This window comes from Carcharhinus amblyrhynchos, chromosome 16 (assembly GCF_965287045.1).
Source record: "Carcharhinus amblyrhynchos chromosome 16, sCarAmb.v2.hapA, whole genome shotgun sequence".
Taxonomy (NCBI): Eukaryota; Metazoa; Chordata; class Chondrichthyes; order Carcharhiniformes; family Carcharhinidae; genus Carcharhinus; species Carcharhinus amblyrhynchos.
The window spans coordinates 13,073,683-13,090,529 of record NC_137339.1 but is presented as its reverse complement, the minus strand read 5'-3'; the positions used below and the strand labels follow the sequence as shown (position 1 = coordinate 13,090,529).

General features: G+C 40.9%; 1 protein-coding gene across 15 annotated transcripts in view; it reads left to right on the top strand.

The window, feature by feature from the left end:
• Nucleotides 1-16,847, top strand: part of LOC145353842 (nuclear receptor coactivator 3-like) — a 212,395-nt gene that overhangs the window by 177,993 nt on the left and 17,555 nt on the right. For all 15 annotated transcript variants that reach the window (XM_080204696.1, XM_080204700.1, XM_080204706.1 and 12 more), the window contains 5 exons: nt 1,734-3,045; nt 6,818-6,989; nt 9,609-9,809; nt 12,768-12,998; nt 15,904-16,033. In XM_080204696.1, coding sequence (XP_080060822.1) covers nt 1,734-3,045; nt 6,818-6,989; nt 9,609-9,809; nt 12,768-12,998; nt 15,904-16,033 — 2,046 coding nt within the window. The remainder of the gene's footprint in view (nt 1-1,733; nt 3,046-6,817; nt 6,990-9,608; nt 9,810-12,767; nt 12,999-15,903; nt 16,034-16,847) is intronic.

Genomic DNA, 16,847 nt, shown 5'->3' with positions numbered 1-16,847 from the left:
TCTGCCTTGTCCTGGATACTGTCAAGTTCCTTTAGTGTTTTTGGAAATGCACTCATCCAAGAAAGTGGAGGGCATTCTGTTACACTCAACTTGTGCCTTATAGATGGTGGACAGGCTTTGGGGAGTCAGGAAGTGAATTATTCGCCTGCAGGATTCCTAGCCTCTGACTTGTTCTTGTAGATAGAATGTTTATATAGTTAGTTCATTTAAGTTTCTGATCAGTGGTAACCCCCAGCATGCCATTTTGTTTTTTTGCCTGAATCAATTTGTCAGTTGGTAAGTTTATTTAAGATTAAAATTCCAAATTTGCTTTTTTTTTGTGACTTTCCAATCTGAAAGATATTTCACCACTGCCAATGTAGAGTTTGTACAGGGATGGACCAGTTAAATCTGCAAAGTTAGTGCAGATTTTTTCAGTCATGGAATCAAACAATGCAGAAAGACCAGTTGCAACACTGGAGCTCGTGCTTTGGGCCGATTTTATTCTTAAAATATTTAGTAAATATTGAGCTTCTTTACTTTTATCTTCACTTAAAAAATAGCTTCAGCTTTCTGGAAATTTGGCATTAGCTGTCGAGGTTTCAAAGGAGCTGAGTAGAGTTTTTGTATTTCTGTTTATCTAAGTGTACGTGGATTACTTCTGCCCATTCTTAGTTGTGTCATGTGGGCGGGGGGGTGGTGTTCAACAGCACAAGGGCTATAATGATTTGTGTTTATTGGCTATTCTACTTTGAAAGTTTCACCTGAGTTGACAGTTGCTACAATAGAAGACAGCGTATTAACTAAATCAACAAAACAATTCTGAGTCATATTTTTCACCTTTTAGTTTATGGCAGCTTTGAGGAGTCAGAGATATTAATAGAACTGAACAGAGTATGGAGATCTTGAAGGTGGAAATTTTGACATTCATTTCAAAGCGAATAGAGTATAAAAATAGGCAAGTCTTGTTAAAACTATATAAGGCACTAGTTTGCCCACATCTGAAATACCGTGAACAGTTTTGGTTTCCCTTTATCTAAGGAAAGCTATACTCGCATTGGAGGCAGTCCAGAGAAGGTTCACTCTGATTCCAGAAAAACAAAAAAATGGCATGCTGGGGATTTTCTTATGAGGGAACATATAGAATAGGTTGGAAGTTAACTCATTAGAGTTTAGAAGAATGAGAGGTGACCTTATTGAGACACATAGAATTCTCAGGGGCTTGACAGGGTAGATGCTGAGAGGTTGTTTCCCTTTTGTGGGAGAGTCTAGGACCAGACGGTATAATCTGAGTAAAGGGTCATCCATTTAAGACAAAGATAAGGACGGATTTCTGCTCTGCTTGTAGGGAATCTGTGGAATTTTTTACTGCAGAGCGCTGTGTGGGCTGGGTGGTGAAGTATGTTCGGGGCTGAGATAGACATCTTTAATCGGTGAAGGAATCAAGGACTATGAGGATAGGTGGGAAAGTTGAGTTGAGGCTTATCATATCAGATTAGTTGTGATCTCAGTGAATGGCACTACAAACTTGATGGGCCAAATGGCCTACCTCTGCTCCTGATAAGGGAATGGGGTAAGACATGTCTAGGTTTTTATTGATTGGAATGACCAGAATGTAGTATTGCAGTGTGTTTTATTGAATACGATGCTATAATTATGAACAATGTCATTATTGGGCTTTTACCTTCCCAGTGAAGGAAATTCTTGATTTCTAATGTTGAATCTAAACCGTAATAACCTTGTTCTACTTACAGGGAGCAGAATGGTTGCAGATTGAACCAAACCAACATGGGGCAAGAAATGATGAAAACACTTGCTACAGCGAGTACAAACTCTTCGGGCAATATGAGCTTGCCATCAGGAGCAGCAGGACAGGGAATGCCAGTGCAAAATAATATGACCTATGGTGCAAATAATTTGAATGACCCCAGTTCTATGGGGCAAATGGGGAGGTTTGGCACAGGAAGCGGGACTGCTGGTGCAATGAACCATGGGCCTGGTATGCAGACGCCTAACTTACAGGGGAACAACTATGCACTCACCATGAACAGTCCCCCACACAGTAGCCCTGGGGTGAGTACAACCCAACAGAATCTAATGCTTTCACCGAGGCATCGGGCAAGTCCGCGGATGGGACCCAGCCCGTATTCTACAACTGGTGGCATGCAATCGCCAGTGGGACATATAAACACCACAGGAAGTAGCACTTTCTCTAGTAGCTCCCTTAATGCACTTCAAGCCATAAGTGAAGGATTAGGAGTTTCTCTCCTGTCATCACTATCATCACCTGGTCAAAAAATGGAAACCTCCCCAAATGTGAACTTGCTCCAGCAATCAAAGATGAGTAGCATGGATCTAAAAGATTCCCCTGGCCTTTTTGGGGAACACAACCAAGTTGAGAGCACAGTGAGTCGACCAGAAAGCAGAGATGCTCATAGCGAACAGAAGAACATCAAGGAAGGAAATCTGAACCTTTTTGGTAACAATGACAACATCGAGAGCCAGAGAAGATTCCATGAGAACAAAAACCACACCAAACTTCTGCAGTTGCTGACCTCTCCCTCGGATGATATGGGACTGACTTCTTTAACAAACTCCAACTTGGATTCTAGTATTAAAGACTCCTCTCCAGGTATCACAAGTCCGACGGGGGTCTCCTCAACCTCTGCTGCAGCTGGTGGCAACCCTGCAACCACATTGCATGGCTCTACTTTACAAGAGAAACACAAAATTTTACACAAGCTGCTGAAGAATGGAAACTCTCCTGCTGAAGTAGCCAAGCTGACTGCAGAGGCTACAGGCAAAGAGTCTTGTCAGGATTCGGGCAGTATGACACCAGTGGGAGATGTTGTGATCAAGCAAGAGCAGATGAGCCCGAAGAAGAAGGAAAATAATGCACTACTGCGATACCTGTTAGATAAAGATGATCCTAAAGAACTCACTTTAAAGGATATTAAGCCTAAAATTGAAGGAATGGACAAAATGGATCCTTGTAATGCAGCAAAAATTTCAGGTTCAATACAGGTGAAAGATGAAGTGCGCATCAAGACTGAACCAACTGAGCAGGTAAATAAAAGATAATTTTACTCCTTAGATGTCTGTGATGTAGAATTTCATTTTTTTTAAAAGTCTATGATGTGTTTTATTAATAGAAATAATAGATTACTTATTGTGTTGTAAGTAATGCTTGATGTTGGCTGTGCCAGTGCCCTAAGAACATTAGTTTTCATGCTGTGGATGCAGAGTTGACAAATAGGCTGTCTTCTCTCTCTCTCTTTTGTGCACGTGCACGCAAGCGCACACGCCTGTTATATTAAACGTTCAAGAATCACCCTTAGGAAATTAGGTTAATTCAACATTTCCTTGTGTTTTGAAAGAGGCCTATTCTTATTGTGGGAAAATATGCCTGTTTCAGAGGCTGAATGAAGGAGGCATACCCTTCCCGGCAGGATCCAAGGGATCCATGAGCTCAGGTGGTCACCTGTATTTCAGCAAACCGTTCAAGCTGTGTAACATGTAAATGACCCTAAAATTATAGATGGGTGAAGAAGGAGCAGCAGGCAGATGGGGCATTAGTCCAATTTTGCATCATACTCCCCTTCAATTTCAGGACCATGCTGTTCCTCTAACCTGCTCTTCTTCTTTATTCTTTCATGGGATATTGACATCAATGGTAAGGCCAGCATTTGTTGCTCATCCCTTATTTCTCTTGAACTGAGTGGCATTTGAGAGTTAACTACATTGCTGTTGGTCTGGAATCACATGATAAAGACAGCGAGATTTCTAAGGGATGATTTCTAATTGGATTCGACAATCAATAATTTTTTGGTCATTTTTGAGATGAGTTTATTTTTATAATTCTAGATTTATTAATTGCATTTTACTTTAATGAGCTGCAGTGGGATTTGAACCCATGCCCACCAGAACATTTGAAAACAAAATACTGCAGATGCTAGAAATCTGAAATAAAACAGAAAATGCTGGAAAAGTTCAAGTCTGGCAGCATCTGTGGAAAGAAGCAGAGTTAATGCTTCAAATCTAAATGACTCGAGCATCATTTATACTTGAAATGTTAACTGGTTTTGAGTTGAATTGATTTTAGTTATGCAGGCACACCAATGACAATTCTGGTGAGAGGGCCTCATTTCAAATGACCTACTTCCAGTTAAAGCTGCACAGGTTTTAGATAAAATCGTTAATGGAAGGTTTCTTTGCTTGAACTTTTTTTAAACAAAGCAAAAGTTGTATTTAGCTAAATATTTTTGCATCAATCTTCACTGTAGTAGACATTGCAAATATCCTTAAACTATCAGATGGGCTGATTTTAAATAACGTGGTAGAATGTACAGTATTTTGCTTTTAAATGTTCTATGGGCATGGTTCAAATCCCATTGCAGCTGGTGAAATTAATATTCAATTAATAAAACTAGAATTATGAAAATGAACTTGTCCTAAAATTCATGACCACAAAATTATCATCAACTTGTTGTATCTAAAAATCCCAATCATAAGGGATAGTGTATTAGAGAAACTCAAGGGGCTAAAGGCAAACAAATCACCAGGATCTGATGAACTGCACGCTAGGATTTTAGTGGAACTGGCTGCAGAGATAGTAGATCCATTGGTTGAATATTTTCGTCACTCGCTAGATTCTGGGAGGGTGCTAGAGAATTGGAAAACAGCCAATCTGACTCCCTTGTTCAGAGAAAGGCAGAAGACAGGGAACTATAGGCCGGTTAGTTTAATGTCTATTATTGGCAAGACACAAATCAATAATCAAAGATGAAATAGCTAATTATTTAGGAAAGCTGAATATCATCAAACGCAGTCAACGTGGTTTTTTGCAAGGTAAATCATGTTTGACAAATTTATTTGAATTTGTCGAGGGCATAATAGGGAGAGTAAATCCTGTCGATGTAGTGCATTTAGATTTCCAAAAGACATTTGACAGGGTTTCACATAAGAGACTGGTGCATAAAATAAAAATCCATGGAATTGGGGGAAGTGTGTTGGCATGGATTATAAACTGGCTGTCATGTAGAAAATAGAGTGTGAAATAAATGGGTCCTTTTTAGAGTGCAAAGATGTAACTTGTGTAGTACCACAGGGATCAGTTACTAGCCTGCACTTTAAAAGGAGTAATTTGACAAGTATACTATGAAAGGGAACAAAGGAACCTTGGCATGTTTGTCCATAGATCTCTGAAGGTGGAAATGCAGGTTAACAGGTGGTGAAAAAGGCATATTGCACATTTGCCCTTATCAATTGGGGTACAGATTACAAAAGCAGAGAGGTCATGATGGAGTGATATAGAACTTTGAGGCCACAGCTGGCGTACTGTGTGCAGTTCTGGTCACCACATTACAGGAAGGATGTGATTGCACTGGAAGGGGTGCAGAGGAGATTCACCAGGATGTTGCCTGGGATGCAACATTTAAGTTATAAAGAGAGGTTTGATAGGCTTGGGTTGTTTTCTCTGGAGCAGAGAAGACTGAAGGGCGATCTGATTGAGGGGCAAGGACAGGGTGGATAGGGAGCAGCTGTTCTCCTTAGTTGAAGGGTCAGTTACAAGGGACCACAAGTTAAAAGGGTGGGAGGTTTCGGGGGGATTTGAGGAAAAGGTTTTTTTTACCCAGAGGCTGGTGACAGTCTGGAATGCACTGCCTGGAGGGTGGTGGAGGTGGGATACCTCACATCCTTTAAAAAGTACCTGAATGAGTACTTGGCATGCCATAACATTCAAGACTATGGGCCAAATGCTGGCAAGTGGGATTAGATGGGCAGGTCAGGGCCTTCCATGTGTTGGTGCCGATTTGATGGGCTGAAGGGCCTCTTCTGCACTGTTGTATTCTGTGAATTGTTCACTATTATGAGGATATTGTGATTCTGAAACATGGTATAGATAAATTAGGTGACTGGGCAAAAACCTGGCAAATGGAGTTTAATGTGGGGAAATGAGGTAGGAATCAATTTGGTAGGAAGAATCAAAAGGAGATTATTATCTAAATGGAGACAGACTGCAGGTGAGTGAAAGCACAGGGACATAGGTGTTCTAGTGCATGAATCACTAAAAACTAGCAGACAAGTCCAACAAGTAGCTAAGAAGGCATACAGCATTTGGTCTTTATTGTAAAGGGGATGGAGTTTTAAGATAGGGAGGTTTGGTTGCAATTGTGCAGGCCTCACCTGGAATGCTACGATCAGTTTTGGTCCCTTTACCTAAAAAAGTTTATAGTAATATTGGAGGCAGTACAAAGGTGATTGACCAAGCTAATTCCTGGGATGAAAAGTTTGTCCTATCAAGGGAGACTAAATAGTCTGGATCTGTATTCCTTGGGGTTTGGCAGAATGAAGGGTGATCTGATTCGAACATCCTGAGGGTACTTGACCAGGTAAATGGTGAGATGTTTTCACTAGAGGGGAGTCTCGAACAAGGGGGCATAGCTACAAGATAAAGGGCTGGTCATCAAAAGCTGAGATGTGTAGAAATTTCTTCTTGCAGAAGGTGGTGAATCTCTGGAATTCTCTGTCCCAGTGGAGGCCGGATCATTAGAAGTGTTTAAAATGAAGGTGGATAAATATTTGATAGATCGAGGAGTAGAGGGCTATGAGGAAATGGAACAGAAAAGGAGTTGAGGCTGGTGTAGATCAGCCATGATTGTATTGAATGGTGCGGTAGGTTTGAAGGGCCTAGTGGCCTATTCCTGCTGCTGCTTGTGTTCTTCGTGGCTTGAGTAAAAGAGCAGTTACTGTGATTATATGATATAAATTTGTACTCCATCAGTTAGGATGGGCCTTAAACTCCTAATACTGATTTTTCTTATATTTTCTATTTCAGACAAACAATGAATTGGACACTTTGGATGATATTTTGGGTGATTTGCCCCAGTATTACCCGGAGTCTGGGAATAGCAACACTATGATAAACAAACAAGCAATGTTTCAGGATGTCATGGCGTTTGAAAGAGGTCACTCACCTTCCCCAGGAACACCGAAGCAAATCCGTGGCAGTAAGTTGGTTCTGTTATTCATGGTGAAATCGTTCTTCTGTATTAGGTGAAGAAAACTCTGCCACCTGCTGTCTAAAACTGTTGATGTGTCTAGCTTTTTAACATGCAAGAAACTTTAGTCTTGAACCTTAAATTATAAACAAAGTGCATCATATCAAAGAGCTGGCCTACAAAGTCCTGTGCTACCTGAGAGATTTTGAGGATTGGAGTGATGACCTTCTCAATGGCAGGGACTTGCCTGGCTTTCCTACCTCAATTTCTCCCTCAATGCTGGAAATCAGCACATTTTGAGAGATAGCCAAATCCCTGAAACCATCCCTTCAGGGTGAAACAACATGGACCAGAGCAATGTCCTTCTTTTCCTGGACTGAGATTGGCATGGAGTTCTTTTGATTGCAGTTTCTAAACAATTTCCAAAATTCCCCAAATCCATCTGTTGCTGTAAACCTCTTCCTTACATCCCAAACACTGCCAAGTTCTTGCAGCAAGAATTTGTCAGTGCTAGGATATTACTAGAACCTGCAGTACAGTCTTTTATTTGATTTATTATTGTCACATGTATTAACATAGTGAAAAGTATTGTTTCTTGCGTGGTATACTGACAAAACATTCTGTTCATAGAGAAGGAAAGGAGAGAGTGCATAATGTAGTGTTACAGTCATAGCTTGGGTGTAGAGGAAGATCAACTTAATGCAAGATAGGTCCATTCAAAAGTCTGACAGCAGCAGGGCAGAAGCTGTTCTTGAGTTGGTTGGTATGTGACCTCAGACTCTTGTATATTTTTTGTCATGGAAGAAAGTGGAAGAGAGAATGTCTGGGGTGCTTGGGATACTTAATTATGCTGGCTGCTTTCCCGAAGCTGCTCATTGCATGCATAAATGTGCTTCAGATACATTTTACCTGCCTAACACTCAGGCTAAGTTTGGGAGGCTGCTATTAAAAATCCACTGATGAATGCAATGCATTTTCTTCCTGATTTTTAGTTTTGAAGTTTGACGCTTGGATGAGAACTTTATGTAGTCTTGGCAATTAATTTGGAAGTAATTGGGTTCACCAGGAAATAATTATGTTGATAAATGGAATTTTGAATTTATACTAATTATAGTCATTGACATTTACAGCATGGAAACAGGCTCTTCAGCCCAACTTGTTCATGCTGCCCAGTTTTTACCATTAAACTAGTCCAAACTGCCTGTGGTTTGGCCCATATCTCTATACCAGTCTTACCCATGTAACCATATACTGTTTCACTACTTGCTTTTATTTCATGAAATTAATGAAAATTAATATTTGACTTTATTTTCAAGACTATAACAGTCAAATGGATTTGCTTTTGATTTTGCTTTTTTATGGGATGGGATTGAACTGCATGTTTGATATTGTATATTTCATGAAATCAAATATTGATTACTTATTCAGCATGATATGAATTATTAAGGTCATATTCTCAGAACTTCTTTGAAAAAGGAAGGTGTCATGTTGAGACTCATTATATCATGTTATAAAAGTGCAAGCATTTGTATAGTGCCTTTTATGTCCTCAAGACATCCCAAAGCATTTCACATCCATTGAGTTACTTCCAGATGTAACAACTATTGTTTTATGGGTAAATGCAACAACCCACTTGGGCACTGATGTCAATGGGATAAACAACCAGTTACTTTCTTTTGGTGATTAAAGTTAAAAGTTGGTTAGGAAATTAAATCATTTTGAAGTGCAGTGTCTAAGTTGGACTCACCTACAGGATTTTTTATAGCTAACTGGGGAAAATGCAATTTATGCACCACGTTTTCTCATAGTTGAAATGCCATTCAGCATACCTGCTTAAGTAAGACCAACCGTCAATGTTGATTATTTTTTAATATTATTTTTGTTTTATTCCATAACTTAAAATGTTCAGTTTGCTTTTAACGGGAATGTTAATGACTTGTTTAGGAAATGGGCTGGAGACATTACTGAGTCAACTAATGTAACAAAACTGATTTGTTACATGGTTGAAGTTAAACTGATTAATTACCATCAGTGTTCACGAACTTCTCTGTCATTTTTACAATGATCCTGTTACTTCTTAAATTTAGGAAGAATATTTTAAATAACACAATTTTTTAGGGTTTTCTCTATTTCTGTACTGTCCAGAATTTTTTTCATTAAGACTAAAGACCAAGTTCAAAAGTCTTCAGTCTAACCGTTTTATCGGCAGGAAGTTTATTTATTAGTGTCACAATTAGGCTTGCATTCACTGCAGTGAAGTTACTGTGAAAATCACCTAGTCGCCACAGTCTGGAGCCTGTTTGGGTACACTGAGGGATAATTTATCATGACCAATTCACCTAACCTGTGCATTTTTGGACTATGGGGGTTGGGGGGGTGGTGTGGTGGTTGGAACTGGAGCACCCGAAGGAAACCCATGTAGACACAGAGAGAATGTGCAAACTCCACACAGACAGTGACCCAAGCTGGAAATTGAACCCTGGTCCCTGGTGCTGTGAGGCAGCAGTGCTAACTACTGTGCTGCCCTAAGTGAGTGGAGAAATTATTCTGTATGTATTTGCATTTTGTTTTGAATTCTTATTGGGATACCCCATGCTGATGAGGTAACTTTTTATGTCAATTTATTAGCTTTAGGCAGTCCGCCACCTATGCAATCCTCGAGACCTCGGTTTAGTCGAGCAATGTCGTTGGATATTAACAGCCAGGGCCAGCCCAATGTAGGACTTGGCCCTCCTCTGAGGAACAGCAGCCCATATGCAATGATGGCAAAGCAAGCAATGATGGCAAACCGGATGGGAGGCAGCCAAGAAAGTTTTGTGGGAAGTGCAGGTATGTTTCCACTTGATCAACTTTATGAAAAACATGCAAGTACACAGGGAAAAAGCTGATTAGGAACTTGATGCTGTTTCCATCTTTCACCTTTTTTTGCTGTCTTGCCCAGAAAGAAGAAATTTCATATTGTGTACCAAAAACATAAATGAATTGTTGAAGGATGTGTTGACATTCGACGCAGTATAAAGATGAAACCTTGTTCAGACTTTGCCATTGCCTGCCTGCTAGAAAAGAGAGCAAGAGGGAAGATATTTCACTTATGGTCGCTTTCTTGACCTTAGGAGATTTCAAAGTGCTTCACAGTCAATGAAATGTACCACTGCTGTAATTTAAGAATAGCAGTCCCTAACTAAGCAAGTTCTCTGAAACCGCAATGCAAAAATTATGATATCTGTTTTTGTGATGTTGATTGAATGATAAACTGGCCAGGACGCTGGGGATAAAATCACTTACTCGTATCGAAATTAGTGCCATGGGATCTTCAATACAGATTGATAGAGCAGACGATTAAGCATTTCATCCAAAGGGCAGATCAATATTTCACAATTCTTGGTTAAGTCTTTGGGAGCTCATGGAGAATGTTACACAATCTTGATCTTCAAGCTTTTATCCATTAAAGAACATTATATTAGGTACAGTGCACCATTAGAAGTAGTAAATTGTCTGTGGCAGGAGTGGGTTTGATGGAATTGAGTGGCTTTTGTCCATTCCTATTTTCTGTACTTATCAATTCAAAAATAAAACTTTTTATTATGCCCATTAATTTTTTTAAGAACTTTAATGTACATTCATGATCCTTTGTGGATTTTTTAAGGATCGATATTTTAGTAATTAATGCTCATGCTCCTTTCAATAATTGAGCAGCACTTCAAACTTTACATTGACAACAAGGCAACAGGGAATCTGTGCATGTCCGCCACTCAACTTAAAATAGTCTTTTCAAAAGCATATACACTTGACTGGGGCCTGCTTTGATTTGCAACACCAAATCATCATCATTTTTTGTGGCCTTGCATACTTGGTCTATCATCTGTTAAGGCACATATGTGTATTCAATACGGGGTTATTCTGTTCTCTCACTGACTTAAATTATGGAACTTGAGGTGTTTTCCTTTTCCTTTGACAAGGTCAGACTTTATGCATTAAACTTTAATATCTGCTGAAACTGCTAGCCATCAATGCCCTCCTTCAACCCTTTTTGGACTGAGTTATTGTCTCTGATAGTATCAACAACAAATTTTAATATTATTCCTTCAATTTCTAAGTTCAGATTATTTATAAGTATCATAGTTTTGAGCAGCCCCAACAAAAGCTGTAGTTGGAACACCAGGATGGATTCTCCGGCCGCGCTCACCTAAAACTAGAGGTTCCCTCCTGACATCAATGGACCTTTACATGGTCTCCACCCACCCACTAGAATTCTAGTGATGCGCAGGATGGGAGAATTCCAATCATAGTATCTTTCACGAAGTATTGCCCTTTTACCCTCAACCTCTGCCTTTCAACTATGAATCTGTCAATTGGCTGTACTCCTAATTCCACATGCTTTGCAATAAGGCTTTGGTGCATTGTCAGAGATGTTTTTTGAATGAAACTTTGTCCTGGCCCCTTCTTGTCTGTTGAGATAGATGTAAAAGAAAAGAAGCAAGCAGTTCTTCCAGCATCCTGGACACCATCTCCCCCTCAGCTGGTAACCCTGAGGAATAGAGTATCCTCACATCCTCTCCCTTCTGCCCACCCCAAATCTCCTGCCCCCACCTTAAACCTATGTCCCCTCGTGACTGATGCCTCAACTAAGGGGAAGAGCTGCTCCTTATCCACTCTGTCCATGTCTCTCAAACTTGTACACCTTGATCAGGTAGCCCCTCAATCTTCTCTGCTCCAACAAAAACAACCCAAGCCTACGCAATCTCTCTCCATAACTTAAATGCTCCATTCCAGGCAGCATCCTAGTGAATCTCCTCTGCACCCATTCCAGTGCAATCACATCCTTCTGATAATGTGGTGACTAGAACTGCACACAGTACTCTGCCAGTGGCTTCACCAAAGTTCTATACAACTCCAACATTACTTTGCTGCTTTTGTAATTATGCCTCGGATGATAAAGGCAAGTGTCCCCTGTGCCTTCTTCATGACTCTACTAACATGCCCTTCCACTATCAGAAATCTGTGAACAAATATGCCAAAGTTCCTTCATTCCACAGAACTTCTGTGCGAACTACCATTCACTGAGTATTTTCTTGTCAAATTACTCCTTCCAAATTGTATCACCTCACACTTTAGGGTTAAATTCCATCTGCCACTTATCTGTCCATTTGACCATTCCGTCTATATCACTTTGTAGCCCCAGACACTCCACCTCACTTAACCACCCATCCAATCTTTGTGTCATCTGCAAACTTACTAATCCTACTCCCCACATAGTCATCAATACCATCTACATAAATAACGAATAATAGTTGTTATTTGTTTTTTGTGGGAGTCTTTTATTTCATTGAGATGATGGCCATGAAATATCTTAGTTCATTTATTAGTGTCACATGTAGGTGTGCATTAGCACTGCAATGAAGTTCCTGTGAAAATCCCCTAGTCGCCTAGGTGCCTGTTCAGGTACACTGAGGAAAATTTAGCATGGTTAATGCACCTAACCAGCATGTCTTTCAGACCGTGGGAGTAGACTGGAACACCTGGAGGAAACCCATGCAGACACAAGAAGAACGTGCAGACTGCACACACAATGACCCAAGCTGGGACCCAAGTGGGTCCTGGGACTGAGAGGCAGCTATGCTAACAGTTGTGCCACTGTACTGTCCATACATATAAGTAAATTTTGTGTTCAATAAATAAAATATTTATATAAATGTGCAATGCATTCTGTACTGGACATATTTCAACTTTGCAAATGTAATTATGGAAGGAACACTGGCCTATTCAAATCTTATTGCTGTTTATCAGGTTCACATGGCGGTGTGAGCATTGCTCAGCAAACAGCCATGGCAACAGGGGAGTGGGGATTGCCAAACTCTACTGGGAACACAGGACCTAACTCTATGATCAGACCAAGCTCCGACTATAGCTCGTCCCTGCAAAGAGCTATGGTGGGTAACTCATCCCTTGGTATGCAGATACGATCTAATGGACAATCTGGTGCAAGAACATTGCTTCAGCAACAGATGATGGGACTGAGTAAGTTTTTCTACTTCCATTTTTTCCTACCTCTTGCCCGCAACCTTCAGTCAAAAGCCGGGAGAGTCCTTGTGCATGAGTCGCAAAAACCCAGCCTGCAGGTGCAGCAGGTGGTCAGGAAGGCGAATGGGATGCTGGCCTTCATAGCGAGGGGGATTGAATATAAAAGTAGGGAGGTCTTGCTGCAGCTGTATAGGGCATTGGTGAGGCCGCAGCTGGAGTACTGTGTGCAGTTTTGGGCGCCGCACCTGCGCAAGGATATTTTGGCCTTGGAGGGAGTGCAGAGGAGGTTTACTAGGCTGATACCGGAGTTGAGGGGGTTGAGCTATGAGGAGAGGCTGAATAAACTAGGCTTGTACTCGTTAGAGTTTAGAAGAATGAGGGGAGATCTCATTGAGACGTATAAGATGATGAATGGGATGGATAGGATAGAGGTGGAAAGACTCTTCCCGCTCAAAAAAGACAGTAGGACTAGGGGGCACAGCCTCAAGATAAAGGGGGGGCAGTTCAGAACGGAGTTGAGGAGGAACTTCTTCACTCAAAGGGTGGTGAATCTCTGGAATTCTCTGCCCGTTGAAGTGGTGGAGGCTGCCTCGCTAAATATTTTTAAGAAGCGGGTTGATGGGTTTTTGATAAGAGAGGGGATTAAGGGTTATGGGGAGAGGGCGGGAAAGTGGAACTGAGCCACGACAGATCAGCCATGATCTTATTGAATGGCGGGGCAGGCTCGAAGGGCCAGATGGCCTACTCCTGCTCCTATTTCTTATGTTCTTATGTTCTTATGTTCTTATAATGGGGAATGAAGAAATGACAGAAATGTTGACCACATCAAACACATTCTTTAGTTCTGACTTAGAACATAAGAAATAGGAGCAGGAGTAGGCCATCTAGCCCTTCGAGCCTGCCCCGCCATTCAATAAGACCATGGCTGATCTGAAGTGGATCAGTTCCACTTTCCTGCTTTCTCCCCATAATCCTTAATTCCCTTGTCTGTCAAAAACCTATCTACCCGTGACTTAAATATATTTAGCGAGGTAGCCTCCACCATTTCAACAGGCAGAGAATTCCAGAGATTCACCACCTTTTGAGTGAAGAAGTTCTTCCTCAACTCCAATCTAAACTCTGCATTCCCCCCCCCCCCCCGCCCCCGACACACATCTTGAGGCTGTGCCCTCTAGTCCTGCTATCCTTTGAGCGGGAAGAATCTCTCTACCTCTACCCTATCCGTCCCTTACATTATCTTATATGTCTCTATAAGATCCCCCCTCATCCTTCTAAACTCCAACAAGTACAGACCCAGTCTGTTTAGTGTCTCTTCATAGTCCAACCCCCTCATTTCCACTATCAGCCTAGTGAACTTCCTCTGCACTCCCTCCAAGGCCAAAATATCCTTGCGCAAGTGCGGCGACCAAAACTGCACACAGTACTCCAGCTGCGGCCTCACCAGTGCCCTGTACAGTTGCAGCAAGACCTCCCTGCTTTTATATTCTATCCCTCGCTATAAAGGCCAGCATTCCATTCGCCTTCTTGATCACCTGCTGCACCTGCAGACTGGGTTTTTGCGACTTGTGCACAAGGACCCCCAGGTCCCTCTGCACTGTAGCATGCTGCAGCTTTTCACCCTTTAAATAGTAATCCCTCCTACTATTATTTTTGCCAAAGTGGATAACCATACACATTTGTCTTCACAAAAAAGGGCACAATAACCTCCCTGAAATGTTCAGGACCCAAGGGTATAGTGAGAGAGCAGAATTGAAGGAAATGAGTGTTAGCAAGAAAATAGTGCTGGAGAAATTAATAGGCTTAAAGGCTGACAAATCACCAGGGCCTGATAATCTACATCCTAAAATATTGAAGTAATGGGTATATTGGATGCATTGGTGGTCATCTTCCGAAATTCTATAGACTCTAGCGCAGTTCCTACAAATTGGAGGGTGGTAAATGTAATCCTACTACTTTAAAAAAGGAGAATTACAGCCAAGTTAGCGGGGAAGATGCTAGAGGCTTTATAAAAGGAAAGCTAATAGAACTCCTGGAAAGCCTTAACAGGATTGAACAAAGCCAGCTTGGGTTTATAAAGGCAAATCATGCTGAACAAATCAGCTGGAGTTTTTTTTGAGGATGGAGCTATTAGGATAGATAAAGGTGAACCAGCAGTTGTGATGCAGAAGGCTGTGGAAGCCAAGTCACTGAATGAATTTAAGAAAGAGAGCGTTTTTAGATTTTAATGGCATCAAGGCTATGGTGAAAAAGTGTGAACGTGGCATCAAGATAGAGGTTCAACCATGATCATATTGAATGGTGGAACAGGCTTGAAGGGCTGAATGAGCTACTGCTCCTTGTTTCTGTTTCAATGTTTCAAAAGCCATTTGTCAAAAATGAGTGCATCACAATCTCTGAATTCCACACTTTGAAGGATAGGCCAAAGCTTATTTAGCTTTAGTCTGACTTCTAAAGTTGGTTCTTTGTTACATTGCTCACTTTTGCTCACTCATTTTCCTATCTTTTTTAATGGTTGTACACAGTTATAATATTTCTGAGGCAAGAGCAGGAGGCTCACTTGTCACTCCCACTTCCTTCCTCTTAATTATACGAGACAATGAGAGTGCTACAATCTAATGTTTCTTTGTAAAGAAAATCCATAAAATATTTCCCATAAATAATTAACTATGAGACTGAGGAAAGCAAATTGGAGAAGGATTTGAACTGTTCATAAGCAACTGTTTCCAATAGGCTTGAGTTGTATTGGTAGAGGAAAAGGAGCAGATCATATCCACGCTCTTGGCTGGAAGTTAAAATTGATTTTATGTGGAGGAGTAGGATAAAGACATTTAATTTTACTGTACAGCATCCAGATTTTTAAAATCTGCAATGTAATTTTTTTATAAATATTCTCATTACCTAGGACCTACAGAAATGGATATGGGCCTTGGAGGTCCGCAGTTTGGACAACAACAAGGTCCAGCCAATCCAACTGCATCATGGTCAGAAGGTGTCCTTCAGATGGAACAAGGAGCCTCAGGCAACCAAAGCAGGTTAACTTGTCTGTTGAACAGTGGGGGCAGAAATGGTCTTGCTGCTTGTTTTTTGTTTCAGAAAAAATTCACTTTTATAGTAAATATTCACATTAGATTCAGCGTGGTCTTTAATTTTGGTATCATCTTTTGTGTTGACTTCAAGCATTCCCAGGTCAGTTGTAGCACTATTGAGAGCAGAGTTAATTTTACCCAACGTTATATGAGCAGCCCCTATTTTGACATTTTAATTTTTGTATATTTGCTGCCATTCTGGTCCCTTGATAATTAGTGGCAAACTATAGGCCATTCGCTATGATACTGTGCGCATTGGGGACTGTTTTGAGAATCACCAAACTCCTACTTTCAACTTCCTTCGTGATTGACAGATTGTCATGCCACCCTTTGGATAAGTTACAACACACTGTTCCACCCTTTATTCATTTTGTGTCAATTGAAATTGAACAAAGTATCCTAAGGTCAGGTTTTTTTGGCTTCAGGTGTAGTGTAAACACTGAAGATATCTTGCAATCTATTCAAGTGTTGAGTAAGAACAATCTGGAACCATTGCCCTAACTTTCTCTCCTTCCTCCTTGGCAAGCTTCAGGCATCTACTGAATGACTCCTTCAGATTGAATGGCTGAGTTTGAGAAATATAGCCAGGAACTGAGCCGATGGCTTGGTGTCTTGTAGAATTGTGTGAAACTCTGCCTACTGGCCAATTTTCTTTGTTTCTGTTTTCAAAGTACCTTTTCTAAAGGCAGGTTATTCCAGCAAATGAAGCTACATGTGAATCTCCTTAGAGATACCCACTCCAATGTGATGAAAGCATGGC